The sequence below is a fragment of the Semicossyphus pulcher genome, unplaced genomic scaffold, assembly GCF_022749685.1.
Source record: "Semicossyphus pulcher isolate SPU_LCO1_2020_fin unplaced genomic scaffold, fSemPul1.0.p SCAF_11, whole genome shotgun sequence".
NCBI classification, from domain to species: Eukaryota; Metazoa; Chordata; class Actinopteri; order Labriformes; family Labridae; genus Semicossyphus; species Semicossyphus pulcher.
Genome location: NW_027211615.1, coordinates 4,801,412 through 4,821,825, shown reverse-complemented (window position 1 = coordinate 4,821,825; position 20,414 = coordinate 4,801,412). Strand labels below are relative to the sequence as shown.

Below are 20,414 nucleotides of genomic sequence, written 5' to 3'. Positions count from 1 at the left end.
AACATCGGATCGTTCAATCAGCAGGGCGCTGCTTCGGGGCGCCCGAGAATCTTAATCATGTTAAGCTCTGATGCTGTGGCTGCTAAACAGTGGGCGCCATATAGGAATCTAGAGGCCAGAGCTCACCCGCCTTCTACCATCAATCAAAATGTGTCAAGTGTCCGACAATAAGGAACAGCTTCAAGTGGTCTGGCGCGGTTGGACTCCCTCAGTGGGAGTTGGCAGGAAGGCAGGCAACAGCACTCAGAGAACTGCGGGTGAGTCAATCATTATAGCAATTTGTGACATTTGTGAAAGAAGTGCGAGTAAATGTGTTCTTTGAAGATGAAGAGAGCGGGCCATGACAGGAGGCAGCTCTTACAACTTACTTCATGGTAAAACTTGCATGTCGCAAAAACTCTAATCTTGATTATGAATCGAGATTATCCGTCTTCAGGTTTAGTTACAGCAGCTTCTTTAACTCCCAAATCTCCCAAGTCCTCTTCCAACTCTGACATGAGCGTCAAAACATCATCAGTCAGTTGGAGGAACATGGGCTGTCTACTTTTAATCTTTTTGGTTAATTTTCAGCCTTAATTTGCTTCAAGCTTCAACAGCTGTATCGAATACCCTGTTCCCACCCAAATTAGCGCGTTGACGCAGGTTTTTCAGACCCAGGAAGACCCACTTATAGACGCTGATTGGCTCTTTTCTAATTGCCAGTGAAGTATACTCCTGTCGGTCTCTTTTCTGCTGTGTCACCGTCTGACATCACTAACGCGCCGGAGACAGGGTTAGTAGCCAGTGAAGCTGTTACGGTGGTTCAGTCTTTATTGTATCTATTACTCATTCAGTCTATTTGTCAAACTCAGCGCTGACAAATTTGGAACGATGTTCAAGCGCTGCTCGGACGGAGATGACAAGGAGTCGCAGAAGTTACTAACGGAGCATAGCATCGCGCTGGAAAGGGGGCGGAGATTAGCGTGTCGACACAGGTTTTGTGTTCCCATCAATGCCGATCGGAGCCGAGGCGATAATTACCTGGGTCTACTGCAGAGTTATTTGACCCGGGTCTGAATGCAGATTGTAACCTTTCCCACTAAGCAAAAAGCCGGGTGTTAGCAGGTTTTTTGACCAGTAGGAAATCGGCTTAGCTTTGACTGTATTGTGCTAGACTTCATTTCCTCTGCTCCAGCCTCTGCACTTTTTCTCTGATTTATTCTCTGATCTCTAATTTGTTGTGCAACCACTCTTTCAAAATGCCCCAACCCATAGATACAACAGGAAGCCATGTGTAGCTTTTTTCACAGGTTGAAAAGTGAGCTTATCTTATCTGATAAAATTGTTGAAGTGCCCCTTTGAAACCAGAGCATATCTGTGTCATTACATCCTTGGCTTGTATAACGTAGCAGGTGCAACATAAACTGCAAATGTTCATGCCTTTCTCGCCGTGTAATTGGTTCAACACTGCTACTCACAATGCTTTCCATTAGCATAAGTCATTATAAACTTTTAAAGACATTTGAAGCAAAGGCATTCTGCATGACGACTGTTTTCCACTCCTGTTATTTGTATTAATACCAGCGTCAAATCCACGTTCCCAGGACTTCATTTTTATGCGTGTCCCATTTCAGGACTGTTTCTCCTTCAAATGTATTCAAACTACACGAATACAGCGAGACTTCTTGAACTAATTAAGCCCAAGGTTACCCTTCCCGACGAGCTGTTCTCATGAGAGTCCTGCGAGAAGGCTTTGAAGAAGAAGCACAAACTGAGATTTTTGTGTGTCATTTTCTGTGTTTTAGTGAGATGACTTCATCAGGGATAATTAGAGATGAATCTAGGGAAAATATGAGACCCTCATAATGAATGCACTATTTTAGATGGTAGTCACTTTAAAAGAAGTTGTCCCAGTTTGGAAGTAATGCTTAGCGTTAGCGCCATGTTTACTAGCTTGTTGTTGGTGAGCAATAAATGATTAATGGTTTAGAAACTCAAGGTCAGGGAATAACAACGCTCACAACTTCTCAGAGCTCGAGTTACCAATTCTCATTAATATAGTTGAGGCGGCTGTGGCTCAGTGGTGGAGTCGGTCGTCTCTCAATCAGAAGGTTGACTGCTACAGTCAGACGTCAAAGTGTCCTTGGGCAAGACACTGGACCGGCGTAGCCATCAGGTATGAATGCATAGATTCTGATTGGAGATTGGCACTTTAGGTCATTGCTGTGAGTGTTTGAATGAGTGTGTGAATGTGACATGTAGTGTAATTGTGCTTTGAGTTGTTAGGAAGACTAGAAAAGCACTACATAAGAAAAGTCCATTTAGCATTTATTTTGACCCGTTTTGTCCGAAACACAAAAGTACTGATATAAAAGCCACTGAATGTTTTCGCTTGGTAGATAACTTAAAAGATTACTCAGCATTAATGACTTCTTTTTAATTAAGACGATGATGCCTGGTTATGAGCAGAATGACAAAATGTATCGCGTCTACTTTAGGTCAAGCTGTTACTCACATCTTGATTGGACATGTCCCAGTAAGGCCGCTCCCCATAGGACATGACCTCCCACATGACGATGCCATAACTCCACACGTCACTTGCAGAGGTGAATTTACGATACTGTATGGCTTCTGGAGCGGTCCATCTGACGGGTATTTTTCCACCCTGTTCAGGAAGATGCAGATTAGTGGCTGCAGTAAAGATCAAAGGCATTATATCCTGCATGTCAGCCTACAGTTTTACCAACAGTCTCACACACATGACAAGAACCTTCCAACAGGTTCAGCAAAAACACTAGCATCACTTTCTATGTTGGTTGGCGTTTGTCTGGGCCGTGTGCAGCCACCTTTAAATCTCATACTGCACATATTATAAGCAAACAGATTCCCCAACCTGGCAACCCAAAAGTTTCTCTTCTTAATGTCCCTAACTGATCTAAATAAGATTTGTACCTGAGCTTTAGTTAAACCCTGCATAAAGGGGGTCTTGTCAGGACGTTGGACTAGAATAAAGCCTGTTTTGCATGATAAAAATGGTGCAGACTACTTGGGCGTGCACTCGTGCTCCTGCTCTATTTTCATGCACCAGCTGAGACTTGATTAGAGAATTCAGACAGGGCTCTGGGTGGAGAGAGGGAGCGCTTTAATTGACTCACAGTTGTTGTGTAGACAGCCTCGGGATCGTCGTCTATCACCCTTGACAGGCCGAAGTCAGACACTTTACATACGAGATTGCTGTTGACAAGGATGTTCCGTGCGGCCAGATCTCGATGGACGTATCCCATATCGGAGAGATATCTCATCCCCGCCGCGATGCCCCGCAGCATGCCCACCAGCTGGATGACTGTGAACTGACCGTCGTGTTTCTGCACGGCACAGAGAAAACACAGGCAGGTCAGCCATCTTCACTGACCAGAAGGGAAATGTAGGTCACAGCACTGCAGCAGCTCTAGCACAGAGATTTATGATATTTATGCGATGCACAGATCCTGCTGCAGACTGCCTGCTGTCTGGGACTCTTCCCAGCAAATGCACAGGAAAGTTAGGAAAGATGCTGCTTTAAGCCGCCTGCGCTTTCGAAGGTGATACTCACCCTGAGGAAAGCATCTAATGAGCCGTTCTCCATGTACTCAATGACAATCATCACCGGCTTTCCTGCACAAAGTAAAGACGAGGTGGATGAGAGATAAAGAACATGATGAATTGATACCTTTAAGTTTGTGTGCTTACAGAGTGAACAACAATGCTTCAGAGTTATTTTTAGCTGTGTGTTTCATTGGCTTTTAATTAGAAGTTACCATCTGCTGCTTTTATTACAGCGTCTAAATGAGGAAATGTTAAACAGGGAGTTTGGCTAATTTAATCAGATATAACGTCACTCGAGCTACTTTTACCTCCTAAAGCTGAATATGCTCTGATGAAAGTGATCATTTTTAACCGTTTCATGGCATTCACACTTTATTCTTTTCACTGAGAGTGATGATGAAAAGATAAGACCAACAAACTCTGGCACCTATGCTTTTTATTTTAAATAAATTAAACAGGATGATGCAAAAAAAACAAAATCTCCCAGCCATCTCTTTCTTGTCTTTTCATTTCTTTCTCGAGTGTGATTACCTCTCGTCACGACCCCCTCCAGATGAACCACATTAGGATGGTCGAACTGTCCCATGATGCTGGCCTCGCACAGGAAGTCCCGCCTCTGCTTCTCCGTGTAGCCCACTTTCAATGTCTTGATGGCGACCGACACGTCCCGCTTTCCCGGCAGCTTGAGCCGGCCGCTGCACACCTCCCCGAACTCTCCTGTGGTGGGATGTAAAACCATCCATGAGTGAGGGGTTGTGGTGAGGGGGGGAAAAAAGCCACTTCACAATGACAAATTTATTAGTGTATTTTCAGACAAAGCAGCTGTGCGGTGTGGAATACAAATTGGAGTGCGACATCTTGTTATACTCAGGGGAGTGTAACCGAGACCTATAATAAGACATGCTAGAGATGCATAGATACTGTCATTGACCGCCTGTGGAAAACCCATGTGGCAGCAATTTTTCAGCTGCAGGAATCTCTGCGGCTGCCTCTTCAGACGAAGCCCACACATTAATTGCAATGAACTTTTTCCCCTCTTTACAATTGCACCATCAATAAACAAGGCATGGAGCTGTGTCCCTATACAAGGTGTAAATATTTGCCTGTCAGTGTGATATATGATAGCTGCAGTCACTAAAGAGACACAAGATGGGCTCACCTGCTCCGATAACCCGCTCGATTTTAATGCACGAGGCGTCCAGCTCCTTGGCAAATTGATGGACGGCCCTGTTCGGGTCCTCGTAGGTCTCAGGGTCGATGTAGGTTTTGGTGCCTGGAAATTTAACTGTAGAAAGGTAAGAGGATTACTGTTACGATTAAATATGCACACGGCGCAGCGGCGGCTGCTTGACAGGCAAACGATTACAAAGAGCAGTGATTCAGAGGGAATAAGTGAACAGTCAGCAGCCGGCGTCAGGAAGGCTTTTTCACGCAGCAAAATTCATCACAAACGGGAGCAAAGATTTGAGTAACCTGCGAATATAATGCTTTTATGGTGCTGTCGGTTACCTTTCACCTCCCTGAGGCTCAGACCGCCTCTCTGAAGAATAATCCCGCCATGTTGGTGCATACACTTAGTGTTTTTATAACACATGATGTCATTAGTAGACATTTTTATGGAAGCAAAGAAAGACTTACAAAGCTAATTTTAAATACCTAATGTTAAAATGAAAATTCTACTTTATAACCTTGAATATAACTTTACTTTAAAAGCCGTCGATCTGAATCTTTATGTGGTATGATTCCCCTCTTTGACCTTCTGCAAGTACTTCATTTGTTTGTTCAGTGTTCCTGTCTTTCTGTGCTCGTGTAAGTGACTGAACAAAGCTGATCAGACGTCTGACCTATAGTGACCTTCAGTGCACTGATGTTCAAGGTTAAATTACTTCATTTAGGGGGGTCTGGGTTTAACCAATCCAATATGAGAATGCTGATTTGTAACACTTAAAAGGGACAAAGGGGTGACTGTCAAAATGTAATGTCTACCATTTATTGTTTATTTTCACAATAAGGTTAGTCTGTTGTTTCTGTGATATTTGTTAAAGGTTTTTAGGGCTTTTATTTTGAAGGCCTGTCTTGATGTGAACTTCTAGCTTTGAGCAGTAAAAACAAGTTATATCTGATTTTGTGAACCCTATCCTGACATGTCGACTTATTCTCAACATTTTTTACTAATTTCTGACATTTTCATTTGATTTAAGAATTTTTACTTCATTGTCAAATGCAAAATTTACTAAAAACAATCTCATCCTCTTTTTTGCCGTCTGCCTGGCTGCAATCCTCTTTAATACTAAAACAATGTAACTTACGCTACACTAGAAAAAAGAGGGATACAGTAGCAATGTGGTAAACTCCAGGTGAACGCCAGGTGCTCTTAAGTTAACTGTCGAGGGAGGGAAGCCACCGGGCTTTCTTCAGGCGCGCTCGCACCGAGACAAGGGTTTAGTCTAAATGCTTTTACTGAATCAGAGCATCTCTCCTATAAAACATCAGTCGACTGGAACAATGTCATTCAGAACATACGATATACACATAACAATGTGTAATGTTCCTTTTTAAATAAGCGCACATTAAACAATAATTACAGCTAAGTTAGAAAAGGACACTGCTTTTCCATACAGGTGCAAACACAACATTTAATGTATAACGTCTCCGTTGAGGAAACTGAATGAGAATTTGTGGGGGGAGTGGGGAATAATAAGTTTTGTTTGACTGATGCCTCGGGTAAGACATTTGGGATTTACCTAAAAATAAAGTCCCTGCAATTTAATATGAGAGAAGAGTTTGTGCGTATCTGTGAAGTGAGAGTGGAAGCAGTTTGAAAACAAACAGGGTTAAAGAAAGGCCAGAGATGGGGTGGGGGGTGACTGTTTCGCACCGCGCTCCAAATTAACAGCAAATTACAATATTGTGCACTATTAAGGGAACAGACTACTCATGGGGGCGATTATATGCATTTTAAATTCCACTGATAACAATATAACCTGTCAACTTTAAAATTTAATGAGCTAGTGGTGCCATAATACACTGGATAAACACAACAACAGTGTAGGAGTGCGAGCTCATCCAGCTGGAGAGACACTTATACTCCACACGGAGGAAAAAGCCTGGTGGCCAATCCGACAGTGTAAATACAACAAATGCATTGTGCTCCAGTGAGGGGACGCCGGCAGCACAGATTTCCCTCCACTTGCTCCCATAATTGCTTCGTCCATCCGAGATGTCAGCAGATCTGATAGGAGATGTCTTATCACGACTTCCTTGCCGCTACATGGCAGACAAATTGGCTCTACATGTTGAAATCTCGCGCTATCTGCCTTCTGTCGGCCTGGCAGCCTTTTCGTCATTTGATATTGCTCGGCGGATCCTTCCATTAAGCCCGACAGTACTCTTGTTTGTGTTTTCTGCGTTTTTTTCCTCTTCGGCAGGTAAGCCGCTGAGGATCTGTCAGATACTTAGCAGGAGCAAACCTGGGCTCACCGGCGCTGCCTCTGCTTTAGCCTTACACTCTGTGACACCCCTGACCCTTTGTTTCCAAATCAGCAGTTTGCCTACAGCGCGGATCATTACGACTCCACTTGGGAAGCTGTCTGCAGCTGGATCTCCAGGGGCATCATTAGGGGGTTGTGTGGAAAAAAAAACCTCTTACTAAAAGATGCAGCTCCTAAGTCCAAGCAAACAGTGTGTACAACTGTGCTCTTGAAAACCAGTTCTTGCGAAAACACGCGGGTCAACCTCGACTCTCTCCCTGACAGCTGTCACATTCATGCGTCTGCAGCTTCCTAACTTCATCTCCACGCTCTGAGTCTAGCCAATCAGCAGCAGATGTTAGCCTGATTGTTCCCGGCTTTGACTCAAATCAAATGAACTGGGATCAAGCAGTCATGCCTGTGGGTGCTAATGGGTTTTAAGGCACCCCTTCCTGTTCGGTATGCAGTGATTGAGATGTCTCTTTCGCTCTGTGTGTGTGTGTGTGTACATATGTTCTCTGTGTGTGCAATTGGGCACTTACACTGAAAGTAGAGCTCCTCGTCTCCCTCCTGATCGGCTTTGCTGTACCCGCAGTGCCTGCACGGGGGGAGAGGAAGAGAGTGGCAGAATCAGCTGATTGTACGCAGGAAATAAAGTCCCTAAATCAGAAGAATCGTAATGCGGCAGCTAATGCCGCGCGTGACAAATCTCTTATGAACCCAGCTGAGCAGCAGGAGCTGTGAACACAACAGTCTATAGCCTGAGAAAGTAGCAAATCATGTAACAGATCAAATAATACATGCACTGTGCGGGACTGTTCAACATGTCTTGTTATATTAATATGTAATATAAACGTGTTGAAGGTTCCTCAGCAGACAGCACAACGTTGGTCTTTGAGCACAAACTGAAAAAAGGGGGGGGATGATGTCGGACGGTGAAATAAGCTACAAGTGATGGACATGCACTTACTGTGGATGATGTTGCACACGTGTAGCAAGACTCCCGTTTAATACTGCATTCTTGATCTCATACTTCAACGCTGCTTTTCTCTACATCTATTCTGGACTATTATGGCTAGTAAGTAGACTATGAGTTTTAGGCTTCTACTCTTTACATATTTGAGGTCTTAATGACTTAAAGGTACGAAAAAATTGTACAGTAGGTTGTTTCAGTTGGCAGTCACAAAACAGGCTCTAATGGCTGCAACATAATCCTTCAGGGCAATTAGAGGCAGGCAAAGTGCGTCCACTAAAAATTCTTATTTTTTCCACTGACGGGCTCAGATTGTTCTTCTAAGTGTCTGACAACATTACAGAAATGATCCCTACAGAGATAGACCTTTATGTTCAAGAAGAAGATGATTACTTTAACCAGAAGCAAGGGTTACAAGGCTCTCTTTAAAGCCACCAGACTCCATTAACAAAAACTGTAATTTTACTTTTCACAACATCTGAGTTGCTTGTCTACTGCTGCTTTGATCAGATAGTGACTTTCTTTTCTTTATTGTTTGTTACACTAATATTCTGTTGGTTCTGAACAAACAATACTAATCACGAAAGTCACACAATTACACAAACTAAACAATTGAGTTGGATACAGACCAGCAACCGCTGTGTTCTGTGTGGTAAAAACCATGTTTTTGTCAATGGAGTCTGGTGGCTTTGGAAAGAGCGACGTAAAGGCTATTTTAATGAAGAAAAACTATTTTACCCTCACATATCCTTTCTGTAATGTTGTCACACACTTGGAATAACAATCCGAGTCCTGTCAGTGGCACAAATGAGCACTTTTAATGGGCTTATTCTCCTGCAGACATTTAGTTTTAGCCATTGCAGCCTGTTTTTAATCAAATAAAAGTTGGATTTAGACCACAAACTATGTATCAGAGGCCTGGGGTTCAAAAACACCAGAATCAACCTTTAAGTTATGACCCAGAGATGAGGGGGGGCAATATTTGGGAGGACAGCAAGCGAAAACTACTTGATGAATCCACCATTAATAGCAAGCTCTGGTGAAATGCCATTCGTGCAGATGAAAACACAGATGAAGTGTGTGAGGGAGCGGTGGTAATGACAATGCGCAGGGTGCTTTGTGTGCCATACTTCATCCTGCCCTCAGGATCTCACACACACAGGAATGCAGAGCCAAAGCTGCCTCGCTCTGGGGTGCTTGTCTCATAATGGCTCTGCAGAAAATAGCTTAAAATTTTTGTTGGGGCTGGAGAGAAAAAAATAAAAAAATAATGATGCATCACAACGCATTAGCACAGCATGCCACGAGATGATGGGTGCACGTGTGTGTGCGTGTGACGGCTCCACAGACAGACGTGGAGGGCCTGTGAGTGACAGAAAGGCTAATTGACAAGCGCAGACTCACAGGAGCGGAGAGTCAATGGGGCCCGCGAGAGCGTACCTTCTCCCGATGATGAAGCCAAACACCATGAACACCAGGATGATGGTCCCCGCCACGGCCACCACCGCGATGATGATGACCGGGTTCTGCTCGCTGGACACGATGGCAGCTGATGAGACGGACGCACACACATAGGGACACACAGACAGAGAGACACTCAGAGTGAACTTCAGCACATCAAAGAGAACAATCTGCAGGACATAATTGAGCCCAATGAGAGGCGTGGAGATTGATAACCCCCCTCCTTTCCTTCCCTCTGAGGGAGCAAAGGAGGGCCGCTTCTATTTTTGAGCCGTCCTTATACACACGGCTCTACTGTTTCAGAAAGTGGGCTTAATAGTCCCAGACGGCGACGGCGATGCCCTTCATCTCAAACAAAGACACATTCAGGTTGGATTGTTTCCCATTCAGAGCTCTCTCAGTGCTCAAACTGTTTGCGTTGACAAACTGCCGATTGCTCCGAAGAATGGCTTCTCGTAGCATCTTATAAAGTCAACGTGAGCGGTGTATGAGGGGGAAAATTCATGCATTTTAAATCAAGTGGATCTGCGCTGTATAAATGGAAGAGAATGATTTTTTTTTTTTGCGGTGTGTCTGAGGAGCGAGAGGAGGCTGGAAAACGTGGCAACGTTTGATTTCTAAATATCTCAGCAGTCGTCTAATTATTTTGGGAGGAATTAAGAGGACTCAGCTGTCAAATTACGCACTTGCAGGTTTCCCCACGAGGCTGTCACAGAGGAGGCTCGTGGTTCACCGTTTTGGTCAAGGACAAGTTCTCTGGACTGCAAACTTGTAACCTTGTTCCAGGACACACTCTGCGTGTGGTATGAGTAATTAATGTGTCCTTTAATGCACAAATGCTGGATGCACGGTGGTGGGGGGTGTTTGGGTGGGCAGGTTAGATGTTGGGGCACTAAGCAGAAATTATATTAACCGTGGCTTCACAAAAAAGAAGGGCTTTAGCAAGAGAAAGAGAAAAAAGGTAGCTATATAATAAAATATACCAGGTTGAACTATTATATTTTATAAAGGACAATTATTGGAAAGCTACACCGGCTCATTAACAGCAGTTTTGACTTACGGAGGTCCTAATTGTTGTCTCACTCATTTGCATCCATGTTAACAATGTTAAAATGTTAGACATTATGATCCATCCCACAAACCCCCCGCAGAGGCCTCCCTCATCCACACACACACACAACACACACTGCAGCACTCAGGGCAAAGCTAATGTAAGTGATTAGATTTATCCTCATGACGCTACAGTAGCTTGTCCTTGTGCTTACTCATTTTTCCCATGACGTGTTGTCAGCATAAAAGTCAAAGCAATTTCTGTTTGCTTTGCTTGAAAGCGAATAATTTCCCTGGGCTATTACTACAGGAGCTGGAAACATTAACAGGTTGTGCATAAATTTGGAGCTGAGAGCCGGTGCTTAAAGTGATGTGCAGATACGCCGCTGCGGTCAAACGCTCGCTCTGGTGCATGTGGAGACATACTGATGCTCTCTGTGAGCTTTGTATTCAGAAGATCAGCAGCCAGGTGCAAACAAAAGGAAGTCAAAAGACATATTTTGCACTTCATTGTTAGCTTGTATATAAACCCTACCTGTGGCCTCCTCCTTGGTGGTGATCTCCAGTCTGGGGCCGTAGGTGCCGTACCCAGCCTCTGTGAAGGCCCTGATCTGGAACACGTAGGCCGTGCTGGGCTTCAGGTTGTTCACCGTAGCTGATGTGGACTTGGACCTCACTGTGGAATAGATCCGGTCCTTCTGATCCTGTAAAAGGAATAAATCATCTTTTACTCAAAAACAACCTATTCATCGTTTGGGCTGAAAAAAGAGAGAGTCAGGTCTCTGACGGAGCTCTGCTGAAGCGCGGTTATCTTCATGTCTCTGCTTGGGAAATAGTGCAGATACACTTCAGAGGATGTAATTACCTGCTCTTTGTGACTGGAATGAATGTGATTTAACAATGATTCATCCAGAGTGTGGCAATTTAAGATGAAACCAGTCAAATAAAGTCATTATGTTAGTGTTATCATGAGTGCTAAAATAGTGCACAGCTTATTAATACTTCATTCATCTCCGCCGCAGAGAGAACAAAGTCTTAATTCAAACAGGCCGTCATGAGAAACATACCTTTATTTTTCACATTTCCTGTTGTCATAATAATACTCTCTGTTTATCTGTTGTCTTAATAGAGTATAAAGTGCATTTCTGTAGCAGTCAAAAACATACACTCTACCTGCTGTATGTCTTTTTCTAAGACGTACTGTTTTTATTTTTAATTTTATTTAATCAAAATACTTTGCTAAAGCCATTTTACCGAAAGGATAACATTGTAGCCAGCTTTAGTGATACAATTCCCAAACTTCTTGTACCTATTGTTATACTAGAAGCGCAGCTCCGCTTGGGAATAGATGAGTGCGTGAGTGTGAGTGGTAGAGCGAGTGAGTGAGAGAGACAGGAAATGCGTGCGCATGAGTTAGGTTTGGAGCAACGGAGGAGCTGTAAATTATGCTAAGCTACTCCACAGGTATCACTGAGTGAAACATAAAGCATGTAATTAGCATTAATACCTTCCATTTAAATACAAAACTGATGTAATAAGTTCTGTTACATATGTATTATGCAAAAAAATACCACATATTGAGCTTTAGTACATCAGTGCTACTTACTCAGCCTTTACTAGACTACAGATTTTTATGTGATAATATTAGGTTTTAAAAAGGCTTAATAGAGCATCTCAAATACTAAGCGAAATGATTATCTGACCATAAGACAGCCCGCCCCACTGACAACATAAAAAACATGTGAAATATCTTCTCCATTAAGGAATCCATTTAAATGCACAGGCTGATCGTATTGTGTTCTTTGTTGTTGATCTGTAAATGTTTTGCTCGGCAAAAGCCCAAATGGAATGCCAGGGTCTGTTAGGGGTGCAGTTGTTGTTTCCAATTTTCCACTTTTACAGCTGGGCAGAGCACAGCCACAGTACGTGACACAGAGGACTGATTCGTCCGTGTTTGCGAGAGGCTGCGGCCAGCAGGACTGGCATCAGAGCTCTGCTACCCCCCTCTTTGATTTGCTGGGTTAAATTCGCTCCATTAAACCTGGCTGTAAAAAGCTGATGTGTTCAGACTTGAAACACAGGGAAGCAGCAGAGAAATTTATGTGGAAGGGGAAAGGAGATAACAGTAACAGATTGCTAATTCTGGCAGTGCAGCAGGCACGGATTGTGTGTGTGTGCTAACATGTGCGTGGGGGCGGCTGTGAAGGACTACAGCCTGATTAAAATCTTATGAGCATCTCATTCATTATTGCAATTATGAGACAAAGAAGGTACTCGCAGAATCTTGTGAATTCCACTCACAGCCGCGTGCAGAGAGAATACAAAATGAAGAGTCGGCAAAAGTAAAAGTGATGTGAGGGATGAGAGGGGGAGGGGCTTCAGAGAGAGACAAGGACACAAACAAATCTCCTTCAAACTCACTTCTTCTTAGGAATTGTGTGTTTAACCCGTGCGCGACACCATACGGAAGCTTACAGGTAAAATGTTTTGGCAGGTAAATAAAAATGCTTTCTCCATTTAAAGATAAAAAAAGTGTAGAACTAGAGATTATTTTACAGCTACAATAAGGTAAGCAACACCTACCCAAAGTCTCGGGCAGTGAGGAGGGGGAGAGGTTACAAACTCACCTTTTCATAGTATTTGATTTCATATTCGGTGATGACGCCGTTGGGTTGGTGCGGCTCCTGCCAGGAGAGCTGGATGCTGCGCTGCTGCACTTTCTCCTTGATGACCTCGCTGACCTGGGACGGAGCTGTTTAGACAAGAACACGTCAATAAGAGGAGGGCAAACCCTCGACGCACGCACACGCATACAGCCAGCCACTAATCAGCCGCAATGACTCCTCCGCAGCGGCCCTGTCGAGCTGACAAATATTCACAGGGGTGCTTCTAAATGTTTACACCTCATGATCGAAATTTCAATTACAGTGCAAACAGCGGAAGATAGCGTTACCCCAGCCAGTGGAAAAAAAACCTGCCATATGTAGATTATGAATGACAATTCAGTTCAATTAATTCCAACATTTCCAGCGGAACGAGCAGCCACTTCCTCTCCCTGATGACAGCAGTATTGAGAAAGCCTCTTAAAGAGAGAGGCTGTACCTGTAACCTCCTGACATCAGTCTTATGCACACAAATTATCTCTGGCTCTTTGCATGACTCATCCTGAGTGTCTGGCTGCCTGGATTAAGTGCAGTTACATTTGCTAAACAGTGCACACACAGTTATATTTTCAGTTGTTAATAGTTAAAGGTAAATGATGTTACTGAAGTTAAAAACCTCGAGTAGAAGGAGCCTAATCTTACATAAGGGCCATGTGATGTGTCAGCACAAAGCTCGGGCCTTTCCTTTAACTGTGACTCGTACTACTGATGCACAACTATTATTGCTGCTGCAAAATCAACCACTGTCGCAATGTTTCCACTGCAGGAACTTTCCCCAAACACTAAGATCCTTTGGAGGAACTTGGTGTACTGCCACTGCTGTTACCGGATTCTTAAAGGGCCCATAATCACACAGAAGCAGGAAGTAGAACGTCAGACACAAGAGGGAAATGTGACAAAACAAAACAGAAAACACAGAAATATATTAAATACAAACTAAACAGGGTTGAAACACGACAACTAAAGTTCCTGACACATATCAAACATAAAAAAATACATTTTACGACACAGAGTGACTTCAGAGGTTGTTTGCAGCGTGTAACTACAGCTACTCGATCTGCAGCTGTGCGCTCTGTGTCTGTAACAGCTTCCATTACCTTTACATCACTCTCATCATCATCTTGATTATAATCACTGTCATATTTACAGCACTTTCTTAAAACCCTGCTGAGACAACAAAGGGCAATCTCTTCGGGTTCCCTGAGGAGATGATGCTTTCAAAATATACGCTTACCGCAAATCTGCACTCTAAACAGCCTTAAAAACCCCTTTTTGTAAACATACCGTGAAATCTTGATGAACTGTGTTGCTCTCGGGGGCAAAACTTATTAATTAACACGTCTTAGCAAGTTTGAAAAGGCGTCCTGGGGACATCATGAACTCTCTCTCTCCGAGTGAAAGCCACTTGACAGAAGCTGTGCTTTGATTTCTGTTTCCTGGATCTTTCACGGATCGGAGGAGTGCTTTTAAAGTGACAGCAGAGCTGGTGAGTGAAGAATTTACACAAGATGTGATTTCTGCAATGCAAACTCACTTTATCGTCTTATTTTGAGCAATTTACAATCAATGAAACAGAAGCTTGTACCTCTCTATTGGATGGTGCAGTACGCTCCTGAATCTGCAGATAGTACTGAGATTCTATATTTCTGATACTGAAAACTGTTGGACCAGAGAGCAGACCTCTGTTCCCTGGTTTGGCAGAAGCTGCTGAGGTGCTGAAGTGTCTGTGTCATGCTCAGTGACCCGGTGGGAGCGGACCTCTGTAGCCCTTAATGCAGCCTGACCCTAGATTGTTTTAAGATGACCTGCCACTAATGACTCCGACTGGATTAAAACCTCATTAGGCCTCATCGGCATTCCTGACAGTAATGCTCACGACAGCGGACACCCAAGACCTTGTCAAAAACCCGCTGTTGTGACATGTCCCCTCATAATCCACCCAAAACACAGGAACAATGTTTCCTTTCTCGGCGCAGTCGGCCGGTCAAAGGGACGATTGAGTTTTCTCTCCCGAGTCACAACAAACAGTTAGTGCAGCTTAACTTCATCCAATTTGGCTGCTTTCTCGGCCTCCGTCCAGACGGCGTCCTTGAAATATGGACCTTTCTCTTCTCCAGCCTAAATCTGCTTTGGGTTTATGGGCACTAAATGATGCTTATGTCTGTGTTTACTGCTTTAATCTGACATTTGCTGTCAGCCCCTGCAGATGTCTTTTTACAAAGAGAAACTCTACTTCAGGATCTATATTTACTCTGTGAGGAACTCTTGGACTGTTATTTTTCAGTCTTTTACATTCTTAATTTGGAACTAAAGTTATCATCGTTTCCTTACATTAGGTTAATCTATGTCAGTAATGTATTTAAATGTGACACAGGAAGCAGAACGCTGACTGAATGAAGATTTTGCTGCTTCCAAAGGTTATACAACACATCGCATCAAAGACGAATTCCCCTCAGATACAATAAATGTTTGGAGGCCTGCGTGAGATGCTTTTGAAATTCTTACATTTTTCTCTACTTTTTCTTTTGAAAATCAATAAGACAGGAGCCACACGCTGCTTTTAAGAAAGAAGCACAAAAACAAACTCTTTGATTCACCCCGACGCTGATGATGATACAACCTTCCTTCCTTTAATGCTCATCATTCCAGCATATTCAACATACAAGGAGTACCAACTGAATGAGCTACTAAAAACATCACAGTAAATCTTAACTTATTATAACAAGTACGAGATAAACTGAAAATGTATTTTTGTAATGTAACATGTAAACATCTCCATGTGGTGTTCTTCATGTGCTAACAGACATATCAGAGACAATATCAGCAGTCATCTCCATGGCTGGGCCTGTCTGCTTTTAAACTGCAGTGTACCAAGGACAGGCTGAACAACACGTTTTCAGATTGGCAGGTTTGAGACGTCACAAACCTAAGGAGCCAATCCCGTTCATGGACAGGGTGACGCTGTACATGTCATTATGTGCAACCTATTGCAACCACTTCGACGATGTGCGAGCCAGCTGTAACCGTCATCGTGATGTTTGCAAACTCGCTACTGACTTCAACAAGTTGCCACAAAACGATGGCAGAGACTTGTTTTGTTTTCGGCTTTACGAAAGGAGAAACGTCGACATAGTGGGCGGGGCCTATGTAGATTCTGGCGTTTTTAATGAGGGAGAAGGAGGAGATGCTTTGGGAGGATTTTTAGGTAATTAAACATATTTTGCAGAAAAAACATATCAGACACAATTTATTATTTCAAGCAGAGCATTTTATGTCTTACAACAGCTGCTCTTTAAGCTACCGAACCCAGAGCCAGATTTGACTGCATAGATCTCAGATATATATATTTGAGGTATGTAGACTTTCAGTCCCAACATGTAAATCTAAAGGCTTAAACAAGCCAGATCCATCACTTCCCATGATGCATTGTTTCTTTGGTGAGATCAGGATCTCAAACTACTCCAGAACTGGTCTTTCCTTCCTCCAACAATTGAATCTAAAATGATGCATGTGTGTGCGTTTTGTCGCCCTTGTTCTGATTTAAATATGAAAAAGCAATCATTTCTAAAAACACACACTTGAGACATATGCTTTTGGAGCAGCAGCAGAGATATTGTGCAGCATGATGAGTTATTTTCCCACACAGTTTCTTCTCAGGCTCAGGCCCCAGATCTGCCCCATTTACCCTCCTTTGGCCCACGGCTGTAGTAGCAATGACTCAGCCCGGCCCCGCCCTCGTCCTCCACTCCCTCTTCGCCCTCCACAGGTGACCGGGAGCTGTTTCCACGGAGATTATGAGATCAGTGAGCAGTGTTAGCAGACGTGCCGTTCATCAGGCTACAAGGTAATGATTCCAGGAAGAGTGTTGCTCTCGGTGTCGTTCCAGCGTTATTCTAAGAAAGTCCTGCTCGTCGTCTGTCTCAGGCCGCTCTGTTTGACAGCCATTAATGAATGACCTGATATCATGCAGACCAGAAGCAGTCGGCCTCTCTTACGAACCTGCGGGGCTTCGCGTGGCGTAAAAATTGTATAATTGTCAGCCGCTCTTAAAGAGGCTGTTTGGGAGGGCATTTGTGCATTCATTTTGCAATATTAGAAAATGTGTTAGTGACCCCGAACACCTTCTCCTGTAAAGCTAACTGATCCAGAAGCAAGGCGCCGCCGTGCTCAGCATTCGAATCTCTTATGAATACATTAGACGCTGTGTTTTAATATCCTCTTCTTTCACTCAGCCGCCTCATTTCCAGCGCGAGGCGGAGAAGCAGAGCGGAGGTAGTTCATTACATAAGCGCCTTTCTCTGCCTCCATGCTCGCCTCATGGACCGTACCAATGCTATATACTCATATATTAATTTGCTGCCGTTTTCTAAGATGTGCTTGTGTTTCTCGATGCCTAGTGTCACCATCTTTGTGGACGAGTGCTGCCATTTAAGAGTGTTTTTAAGACTTGTTAGAGGTTTTGAAATTAAACAGGAGAACGCTGAAAATTCCTTTGGGCCCAGTGTGTGCGCATAAACAAACATAAAGCACATCTTCCTTACAATTCAAGCAGGGGAATGTAATCACATTAAACAATGCAGAGATTTAAATGTAATGGAGACGCTTTCTTTAAGACTCAACAACAGGCACAAACACATTTTAAATCTTGTATCTCTTATATACAGTCATTTCTGGGAGTGTACCTGTACAACCTTTGCTCATATTAAAAAGAGCACAAGTTTTAACCAGGCCTAACCTGCTGTAATGCTGACATCAATGAACGTCCTTTATTTGTGTCATGGAAGCCTTAACTTTGCACTGCAAAAAGAATAAATACTCAGGCTCTAGCTATTATAGTTTTTACTCTATATTAATTTCAACAGGATGATAAAGGTTAATAAAAATCCTCTATCAGCTCAGGGCTACACATTCCTTAAAGAATCCATGTGAACATACTTCACATGCTGCGCTGCCAGCTGCCTTTCCTCTCCTTCATATCAAGTGTTTCACACATTGACAGCTTCTGATGCATTTCACATATTTAGGTCTTTTTTCTCGGAGCTGAATATTTACAGTTCTTAGAGTCTGGCTGTTCGACTGCAGTTTCCTTTAACACTTCATCTCCTGCAGTCTGGGAACAAAAGCTTGGCGACACTTTGGTCCTGCGTTGCGTTGACACTAACAAGGTATGACATAATCTAGATTGCTCCTAAATGATGTTGTGACTGCCATAACCGAGCAGGAAGAGGACTGCTGGTAAGTGTTGGAATGTTGGGAATTAAGGGGGTTTCTGATAAAGGAATGTGAGAGACTTTATGCAATGACAATTTAAGCGTGCACAACACGGGGGTTGGAAGACTATCGCTTCCTCAATTGCGTAGTTTTTTTCATGTTGGTGCATGTTACGCAAATATTGTACTGAATCCAAACAAAGCACTGATAGTCGAAACTACATGTGTACTACGCTACAGTAGGATGTTGTCTACATGTAGTTACAGCCTAAAAGAATGATATCACTAAAAGCTTCACCAGTTCTCCTCTTGTCTCCTTGTTTTGGTGTGAGCAGATGTGACATGTCACTGGGCAGCTGGTGAAACACGATGCCACACTGAGCCTAAACTCAGCCAGCGAGACACTGTCTGCAGCCCAAGAGCGAGAAACATGTCACACCAACTCTGACAGCTCCCCTCACATCCATCGGAGCCTCGGCCTACTGGCGTCCTCCGTCCTTTACTCTGTGAGCATTAAGATCACTGAGCGTGCTCAGAGCTCACATGGTGACTAAAAGGAATCGTCCTTTTAATTCATGATTGCTTTAGGTGGCTTGGTGCATGAGTGGCCTTCAGAGTTTAGCTGCAAGCTAATTTCAGTCCAACCAGCTCCACAGACAGGTGAAGAGTAGCTGGGGGGAAATAACATCCACCCGCCCACGTATGCACGCTTTCTACTGGGTTCACACAGGCAAGCAAACGCCCACGCACAAACAAACACAGGCAAACAGCTGCGGTTGCATGAAATTTGGTGAAATGATCGCGCTGTCTAGAAATGTAAATGCATCCTTCATATAGAGAGACAAATGTTCCCATTAGCAGAGGTTCACATGAGGATGAGATGATAGAAGCAGGCAGCAGTTTGACACTGAAACGGAGCGGTGGAAAGTGAGGGAGTGGAGGTCAGCGAGGCTCTGACTGCTTCGATACATTTGTCTTTGAATTCAGCGACCCACGCACAATTTTCAACTCATGCAAGAAATGTTCCAGAGCCTGAGTGAAGTTTTTATTTTCGGCTAAAGTGGTTTTCATTTATCCATGAGTTAAACTTAACCAAACTGCAGAGCCGGGACCTTGAAGGGGAATTCCGCCAGTGCTACACAAAATCGACAGTTTACTAATTTGATGTGGCTTTGGAGGACATTTATCTATTCTGAGAACATAACTCCTGATGTTGTCATGACAATTATCTTGACTCAGGATCTTCTTTATCAGAACACCTGGGTTACAAACAGTGACGTATCAGTTTTAAGCCCAGTTTTGTGAACACATCTAGGGGTCTAAATGACTCACAGGTACAACAAGTTTTGGAATTACTCGGTAGATCGCTTCAGCCAGCAGCCGCGAAACGTGTCCTCTCATCAAAGTCTGATGGTATCATCTCTGGAAGATTCCGATAGCCTGATGATTCCTATTCACCGTGAACACTTCAGGTGCAGGTGCATGAAATGCCCTTGAACCAGGAGTGTTTGAAAATAGAGTTTTAAAGAGCCCGGCAGAGGACGGAGTGCTCGCTGCATAACAATGCCGGTTCGAGGCAGGGACACCTTTAGTGACCATGCGGGGAGGTCAAAGGCGGCTCCGTTTGAAAGCAATTAGCTGGGCCTGATTTGAAGGAGACCTGGGCCGGGTCTTTCATGTTCTATAGGCCTGACAGCTCCAGAGGTGATGGGATGATTATTAATACATATCTGATGCTTTCACCACTGACAGCTCAACACAGCCATCAAACCTCCCCTCATTATTTCCCAGTTCAAGGACCCCACCATCACACACTGTGGATCGACAGAGAGGCATCACAGCGGATTCTCTTTGTCTCAAAGCTTCTTCTCTTATCGACAACAGTCAACAGTGAGGAAGGATGAGGTATTACATTATTGATATTTATCACCACGGTAATACTGTCAAAAATGTGCTCACCCCTAACAGTCTCTCGGTTCCACTCTTTATTTTTGTTCCTTTTTTATCATGTTGTGATGTTTAC

At 43.6% G+C, this 20,414-nt stretch overlaps 1 protein-coding gene across 2 annotated transcripts in view; it reads right to left on the bottom strand.

The window, feature by feature from the left end:
* The window catches only part of epha7 (eph receptor A7), a 91,209-nt gene that overhangs the window by 10,564 nt on the left and 60,231 nt on the right, over positions 1 to 20,414 (bottom strand). Inside the window, exons 6-14 of one of the 2 annotated variants that reach the window (XM_069656466.1) lie at positions 13,146 to 13,270; positions 11,043 to 11,222; positions 9,448 to 9,560; positions 7,577 to 7,632; positions 4,724 to 4,849; positions 4,096 to 4,281; positions 3,572 to 3,633; positions 3,135 to 3,344; positions 2,495 to 2,644 (exon numbers count right to left, since the gene is read on the bottom strand). In XM_069656466.1, the coding sequence (XP_069512567.1) occupies positions 2,495 to 2,644; positions 3,135 to 3,344; positions 3,572 to 3,633; positions 4,096 to 4,281; positions 4,724 to 4,849; positions 7,577 to 7,632; positions 9,448 to 9,560; positions 11,043 to 11,222; positions 13,146 to 13,270 (1,208 nt within the window). The remainder of the gene's footprint in view (positions 1 to 2,494; positions 2,645 to 3,134; positions 3,345 to 3,571; positions 3,634 to 4,095; positions 4,282 to 4,723; positions 4,850 to 7,576; positions 7,633 to 9,447; positions 9,561 to 11,042; positions 11,223 to 13,145; positions 13,271 to 20,414) is intronic. The other variant, XM_069656458.1, reaches the window with a different exon arrangement.